This window comes from Poromitra crassiceps (assembly GCF_964638095.1).
Source record: "Poromitra crassiceps genome assembly, chromosome: 23".
In the NCBI taxonomy this organism is placed as follows: Eukaryota; Metazoa; Chordata; class Actinopteri; order Beryciformes; family Melamphaidae; genus Poromitra; species Poromitra crassiceps.
The window spans coordinates 3,997,779-4,005,857 of record NC_139639.1 but is presented as its reverse complement, the minus strand read 5'-3'; the positions used below and the strand labels follow the sequence as shown (position 1 = coordinate 4,005,857).

At 43.7% G+C, this 8,079-nt stretch overlaps 1 protein-coding gene across 1 annotated transcript in view; it reads right to left on the bottom strand.

Moving 5' to 3' along the window:
* LOC310797076 (EEIG family member 2-like) overlaps positions 1–6,678 on the bottom strand; it is a gene marked incomplete at its 5' end in the record, with an annotated part of 12,291 nt that extends 5,613 nt beyond the window's left edge. Inside the window, 5 exons of the mRNA XM_083659362.1 lie at positions 2,231–2,277; positions 2,940–3,056; positions 3,792–3,821; positions 5,041–5,161; positions 6,533–6,678. Coding sequence (XP_083515488.1) covers positions 2,231–2,277; positions 2,940–3,056; positions 3,792–3,821; positions 5,041–5,161; positions 6,533–6,678 — 461 coding nt within the window. The remainder of the gene's footprint in view (positions 1–2,230; positions 2,278–2,939; positions 3,057–3,791; positions 3,822–5,040; positions 5,162–6,532) is intronic.
* Positions 6,679–8,079: the final 1,401 nt, after the last annotated feature.

Here is an 8,079-nt window from a genome sequence, read left to right as displayed (position 1 = left end):
ACAGTCAGACAGACAGACAGTCAGACAGACAGACAGACAGACAGACAGACAGACATACAGACAGACAGAGTGGGAGACAGTGACAGTCAGACAGACAGACAGACAGACAGACAGACAGACAGACAGACAGACAGACAGTCAGACAGACAGTCAGACAGACAGACAGACAGACAGACAGTCAGACAGTCAGACAGACAGACAGACAGTCAGACAGACAGACAGACAGACAGACAGACAGACAGACAGACAGACACACAGACAGACAGACAGACAGACAGACAGACAGACAGACAGACAGACAGACAGACACACAGACAGACAGACAGACAGACAGACAGACACACAGACAGACAGACAGACAGACAGACAGACAGACAGACAGACAGACAGACAGACAGACACACAGACAGACAGACAGACAGACAGACAGACAGACAGACAGACAGACAGACAGACAGTGAAACAGAGTGCAGGAACATCACCTGATGCTTTCCATTGAGCTCTGCAGTGCATCAACCAACAGACAGTGAGTAACACTCTGCAGGGTGATTTAAGATGACTAGGCAATCCTTTGATTGACACTTTGGTTTAGGCGTCTCCTAGGCAACGTATTGTTTGACTGAGAGGGAGTGGAAGATGAATGAGTTTGGGAGAAAGACTGTCAGGCGAGGAAAGTGGAGGCGTGGCTATGCGCACATGGTCTCTAAGCTTTGCCAGGAGTGTGCATCATGTTTTTCCTCAAAATACTGTCATTACATTTAGGGCTGAGCTGATCCCAGAGCAGTTATGAGTCAAAAATACTGTCATTACATTTAAGGCGGCGCTGATCCCAGATCAGTTGTGAGTCACAACGGAGGGGCAGGTTAGTGCCTGGGTGTGACCTGATTAGCTCTCTGATGAGCTCACCTTAAGATTTCATCAACACAATGACACAACGAGACGACATCAAAATACATACGAAGTACCTCGGCTCAGGACCGCAAAGGTCCGAACAAAACCGTACGTACGGCATCTAAAATCATAGGTCAGAGACTCCCATCCCTTACTGAGATCTACACCAACAGACTCAAGGAAAAAGGGTCAAAATATCCTCCGGGACTGTTCTCACCCTGGACTGTTCTCACCCTGGACTGTTCTCACCCTGGACTGTTCTCACCCTGGACTGTTCTCACCCTGGACTGTTCTCACCCTGGACTGTTCTCACCCTGGACTGTTCTCACCCTGGACTGTTCTCACCCTGGCTGCCAACTATCTTCTCAACGTTCTTCCTTCTTTGAAAAGGTTGAGAAGCATCAAAAGCAGAACGGGTTCTGTAACAGCACCTATACCTCCAGGCTGTCCGTGCTCTCAACTCCTAATGTACTGCAGGCCTATTCATGTCTGCTTTCTTCTGTGACACGCTGACAGCGTTTCATTTGAATTTGATGGCATTTACCACAGCTGGTTGTGGTTCTGTAAGCCTCCCTGTGGGAGTGTTGTTTTATTTAGGTCATGTATTGCTGCTCTAAATTACCGCCATGTATTTTTGCACTTCATGCATTCTCTCTTCGATCTTATGTTGCATGAATGTGTGCGTCCGTCGCATGTGAGGGCGACTGTTATGTCTTCATGTCCTGTTGTGTTCTGTGGGAGCTCACTAAAACCAAATTCATATCAACGATGTTGAATGGCAATAAAGTATTGAAACATGAAAGTTGACTGAGTCAAATGTCAGTTATTAGCATCAGACAGCGCGCTGTGTTTCAGACAGCGGAGTTTGTTTTTCAGACAGGATGTGCAGAAGGCAGTTTCCTATGTGGTTTACGGCTCTAAGCAGATCTAAGCTAGATGGAGAATCGTACCTGAAGCAAAGTAAGTGTTGTGGTTGCATACTGCACAGACAGGGGTGGCGGTGGCCCAATGGTTAGAGAAGCGAGCTTGTGACCGGAAGGTCGTCAGTTCAATCCCCGTGGACCGGCAGGATAAATCTGGGTGGGGAAAGTGAAACGGCAGCGCTTGCCCCTCCCTCATTACCACCACTGAGGTGCCCTTGAGCAAGGCCCTTAACCCCAACTGCTTCAGTGGAGCTGCTCAGTTGCCAACAGATCAGACTGTGGTTGTACTGGTCAGCTTCCAGGTGTGAATGTGTGCGTGAATGAAGTGTAACACACAAGTCTAAACCTCCTTTGTTCTACCGTTCAGATGTTCAAGCTGAGTAATACAAAGAATAAGGATGAGAATGAGTTCTTACGTTTTGAAGCAGGGGTCTCCAGACATGAGCTGTGTGGTGATCACAACCTGTAACAGAGATGAGAAGAAGAACAACAGTGAGAGTTGTAGGCTACACAAGCAGCACGTGAGAACACGCCATGTTCCTTCAGGTGTTGCTGTTGACTTTGTAATTTTAGGGGTTCGATTTGGAGAAATGTAGGTCAGGGTCAGGTCTTAGATAAGTAACCTGATTCGAGGTTCCTGTGCCCCCAGGAGAGGAGCCTCCACAACATATTTTAGATTCACTTCCATGGCTCAGGCAGTTTATAGATCACAGGCTCAAACATGCCTTACATCACAAGTATACAGCAATCATCGCATCCATGCCATGCATCCAACTTTCTGCTATCCATTTCCCTAGCGACAGTGTTTACTGCTGCTGGTGGTGAACTCACCAGCTGGTTACTTTGCTTGGGGGCAGCAGAGTTGGGTAGCATCACTGTTTCCATGGCCTGGGTGACACGCTTGCCCTGGTATGCTAAAAAGTATAATTTTCTTCTTTGAGGCCTATTCCTGGCTGGACTATTCTATGTACAGTATTCTGTGACTTTGAGTGGTGTATCGCCGCCCACATGTCACAATAAATCATTTAAGTGTAGCAGGGCAGGGCTTTTGTGGAAGAGACTCCTTCTGCAAACATTTCCCACAGCACTTAAGGAGCTGTGTGGGAAGCTTCGGCACCACCATACCTTGAGGATGGAGTTGTCCTGTCTGGTGTGCTTGGTGTCGTATCCCTCGAGGAGACACCGCCGCGTGGTGCTGCCCGACCCGGCAAACTCGGACAGGTTCAAGTCGGCAAAGCCCAGCTGCAACAGGGTTACAAGAGATTGGCCATGTTTGAACTATTTGTCCCTCAGTTCAAATTGGTTAAATATCGATTATACAGAGTCAGTTAGTTGCTAGTTGCCTTTAGTTTTTACACGTGATCTCGTGGCCGTCAAGAAAACAGCATTGATGAGGTATTTTTATATTGATCAAAAATACCTCATATAATTGAGTAACACCTGGCCAGTTCAGGTCATAGGGCACATGCAGCACATGGCCTAGATGGGAGCTGCAATAGAACATTTTCACAACTGCCATTTTGTGTCTAAAGGGCAGGATAAACACAGGTGCAACCGAGTCACTAATTAGAGCCCCAGCACTGGAACACCAAAATGGACTGGAAGTTGGAAACCCTGATTAATGTTTTGGTAATACCTGTGTTTATCCTGCCTTTGGGACACAAAATGGCCACGGTGAAAAGGGTCTATACCCGAGAAGTCCGATAACCTAGTTGTGTTTCGCTGGCTAATCTGTGATTGTTATTGTTTAACGTAGCAAAGGTTTTGATTGACCAATGTTTCAATCAGTAACCAAAGCCGGAAAGTGGCAATAAAAACAATCTTGCCTAACAAAGGAGGCCTGCAAGGGCACTTTGAGACGGACTGTTATCTTATTAGCTTAATGATAAGAATGTTCGAATAGGCCTCTCGCAATTCAGCTACTGTGTAACAAAGCAAAGGCCAGCCAGCCTACGGACGTCACAAAAGAAATGTTACCTTTGCAAAAGTCTTTCCACCCTTCATTTCCTAAAATGACAAAAAAGACCAAAATTAGTGAACTACCTGTTCCTGTTTCATTCTCTCACACATTGTTTTCACCAAAACCTCTGTTGCTCCTCCTCATATCATAAACATTGTCTATAGAAATTACTTGTCGACTGTGCTACAAATAATTAAATCGTGCTTTAGTGATTTTTTAAAATAAATTATAAAAAAAAAGAAAAAGTCTAGCACGTTCAAGCCCCACTTAACTGCACCGAATAGGCTATTTCAGAGGTTATCAAAGTGGGAGGCGGGCCTCCCCAGGCGGACTCCAAACAGTTTCAGGGGAGGCTCAGTGAATGGAAGTGAAAAAATATTACATTAGTTATTACATTAGTTATCAAAGGGAGATCACATGGAATAGCCAAAATGTCATAAACAAATAAATGCCTTCAGACAGACCTTTGCATGTAATATCAGGCTATCTTGGCTCAATTAGTGAGTGTCTATGGGATCAAACAACATAATCATGATCCTATAGGCATCTAGTAATTGAGTGAAATTAAGTAAGTAAACTGAGGGGGGGGGGGGGTTTCCAGGATTTGGTCGAGGGTAGGCCTACAGTTTTAGACTTTGAAAACCCTTGGGCTATGCCATAGAAAAGTAGCTATAGATACAGTCGGTCTGCGGGGGGAAATGCCCACAAAATGTTACTTCTGTTTAAGTGCCGTGGGGAACTTCCACCACGCTGCCAGTGCCGACCACAGATCAGAACGAGATATTGCCTGAATGTATTGCAATAGAGAGGCAAAGTGAACGTCACTTCCTGCTTCAGCACTGTACCAGAGATTTTCATCCGCCATTTATTTTCCCATAGACATTTCGTAAAATGCGTATAAAAAGAGTTTTACTGGTTCAAACCAAACGGTTCAGCTAAGGCTATAATCGGGAGAGACCACAGAACATTTCACTTGGACCAAAACTAAAAAAAAAAAAACATTGAAAAAAGATTTTCTTCAAACCCGCTTTTTTGCGTTTTGGTCCGAGTGAAATGTTATGCGATCTCTCCTGTTTCTAAATATATCTGTACCGTTTGGTTTGAACCAGTAAAACTCTTTTTTATAAGCATTTTACGAAATGTCTATGGGAAAATAAATGAAAATCTCTGGTACAGTGCTGAAGCAGGAAGTGACGTTCCACTTTGGCTCTCTATTATGCATGCTACAAAACAGAGCTTGACAGCCAACAACATGTCCGAGCGTACCTTACGCACAGACACCCGGCACACACAGGGGTCGAGTACACCTGTCCCAGCATTGGCACTCATCTTACACATGAAAGAGAATCTCTTCTTCCAGCTCACACAGTGAGCTAGCACCGGCTCCCTGTGAGAGAAACACATTGAAGGATACAGCTGAGCTACACACACACAAACCCAAACACACCGGAGTATTACGCAAAACACTCAAAAAGCTGCCATTTTATCATGATTGTATCATATTTTGTCAACTTCTGCAAGGGAGATTTCAAATATTTTTGCTTGGCTATAAAATTATAACATATTTTATGAATTAGCCTTAAGATTTTTCATACACTAATCATGCCACTTATCACTAATCACTGTCACTTATCTGCAAACCATGTCAACACAAAGCTCACTTACTGCTGCTACCTGATGCACCCTGACCCTGGCTGTAGCCTACATATTGTGTAAACGGCAAACTTAGGCTACCTCACCTAGCTGTGAAGACTGTTTATATTCTGTTAATACTGTTTTTATCTGTTAATATCTGAATCCTTATAATATTTTATAATCTCCTTAGATCGTTTATATCTTATTTATGTCTCGTATATTTGTTCTTATCAATTTTACACGAGCACCAACCACACCAAGACAAATTGCTAGTATGTGAAAACATACCTTGGCAAATAAAAGAATTATGATTCTGATTCTGCCATAAACAAACTGACTGTAAGCCTGCAGGCTATTGGGGGGAAAGTTATGGTTGTTGGAGCAGGGTAAAAGTAAGAATAGTCTGTTTACATATTTGCAAATACAGGCAGTTACCATGGCAAGTCATGTGTGGGAATGAATGACAACGATTAGCCGTTGGATGTACTAGTACAGTTGTGTGACAATTTTTTCCAGAGTGACTCATGGTCAGTGCTAAAAGTAGTTACAGTCATTGGCCAAAGGGGGGAGGGGGGGTAGGCTACTGTATGCTAATTTGCAATGGAAGGGAATTCTGGGCTTGGTCACTTGACACTTTGTCATATGGTCATAATAACACATGAGTAGGACTAAAAGATGTGTAAAATAAAACATAAATGAATAAAAGCATAACAAGCCCAACCATAGTATGCTATCTATGGATCCTAGGGGAGACCCTGGGATCCTAACAAGGATCTTTGGTCCATTTCTGGCCTCAGCTGATTGGCTGAGCCACGTTTGAAGTCACACCTGACCAGGCTATTATTGCACTATTATTGCATTACTAAAATCATCACTTTTATTAGCTAGGTCAGTGGTCAGTCTATGACACTTGGTAACTGCAGGAACTATTGCTTGGTCGAAGAAAAAAATAATTAATGTTTATCAAATTAAACAAATTCCCTTTTCACTAAACAGATGCCCAAATAAAACTGAAAGACTGCATTTACAAATGGCCAAACTCAAAATCTGTTTCACTGCATTAAGCAGCCAGCGTGTGAACTAGCTGGCTACTACTATAAATAGTAACATTACGGATTCTTACCGAGAAGACACTTCGGCAAAGCCACCGTCCAGCAGCCGAACTTTGCAGAATAAAACCCCGTTGACGAAGGGAATCGATGACAGATCGTCCAGGTCGAAGTCTACTTTGAATTTAAATTTCTTCTTCTTCAGTAGAATGAAAGACATTGTATGAAGCCTAAACGTGTGTGACTGGCCGTCGGGATCAGAAGAAAGTGAAAGTCCCGAGTTGTGAATGTGACAGACAGCTGCACGCCTTCTCCAGTCTTCCGCCTGTGCTCTGTGTGTCTCTCCTCTGTCTGTCCCCGTAGTCAGCTGTTGCTGCCGTGTCCCTCCCTCCGCAGAGCCGAAGTTCAAACCGCTCTGACGGCCCAAACACAGCGTGACGTCAGGGAAACTCCTCGTTTGATTGGGAGCTGCATTACGCATAAAAAAAGCTGCATTACGCATATGAAAAAAACTAACAGAAATAGCCTACTAAAAAGAAAAGAAAAGAAAGTACCAAAGTAAATCAAAGTTAAAACAATAATGTATTAACTAAAACTAATTGCGGACATAACTAGACAACAGAACAAAAGGTGCATCAGGGAGGAGCAGTTGTAGACTACATATAAAAACGGTTTCACACTAATAAAAGTTGACATGGTAGGCTAATTATGGTCATATAATATCTATGTAGCCTGGTAATCTATATGGACAATGAATGGCTGTAAACTCATTAAAAGTATTTACAAGTCATATGCCTACTATTATCATTTCAACCAGATCTCCCACCTTTACCATTCTCTTTACATCTTGTAAATCTGTTCTTAGAACACCACTAGTTATAAGATCCTATCCCAAGAAACAGCATCTGTAAATATGTATGTTGTTAATTATGAAATGTGTACATTGGTCAGAATTATGAATTATGTAACTTACTGTAAGTGGGGGAAACAGTGGGAAAAGGGAAATACATTCACTTCAGAAGTAGGTTCCTCATTTTGCTGAGGGCCCCTGGAGCCTCTTCAGTGCCCCCTGCTGGGAGTCCCGGGACATCAGTTTCATTAGGATCTACTGTCAGCAGTCACGCAGTGAGTCAGACTGGCAAGTTAAATATAGCCCAATAGCGCCCTCTACTGTTCTTAAAAGGTATTGCGCTGCATGAAATATGACACTATGGTCAAGAAGTACCATTGTATTCAAGACATGCTACATCCTTCTCGATGAAGAGATTAGCCGACTTCCTCTGCAGTGTAACATGGAACAAAATGGCAACTGATAGATTATGAAAGACTGCAGGTTGTTCGACTATAGGAACATAAAGAAGCAAAGGACATTTCGCCTTCTTCCCCCACCACCCTTTCCTGTTTTCCGTAGAAAACGAGTAGCTAGGCTACGCAGCTTTCGTTGCTCCGCCCTCGACCACTGCAGCAGTTCAGTTCCCCTGATCTGATCCCAGTGTGAATATCTCCTGCTCTGCACGGGACCGACTGGCTGCAACAACATCAACCCTAGAGACATATCTTTACATGTGAACAGCGAACGCATTCGTTTTTGCAGGACTTATTGCCTTGTCTCGGTATGGAT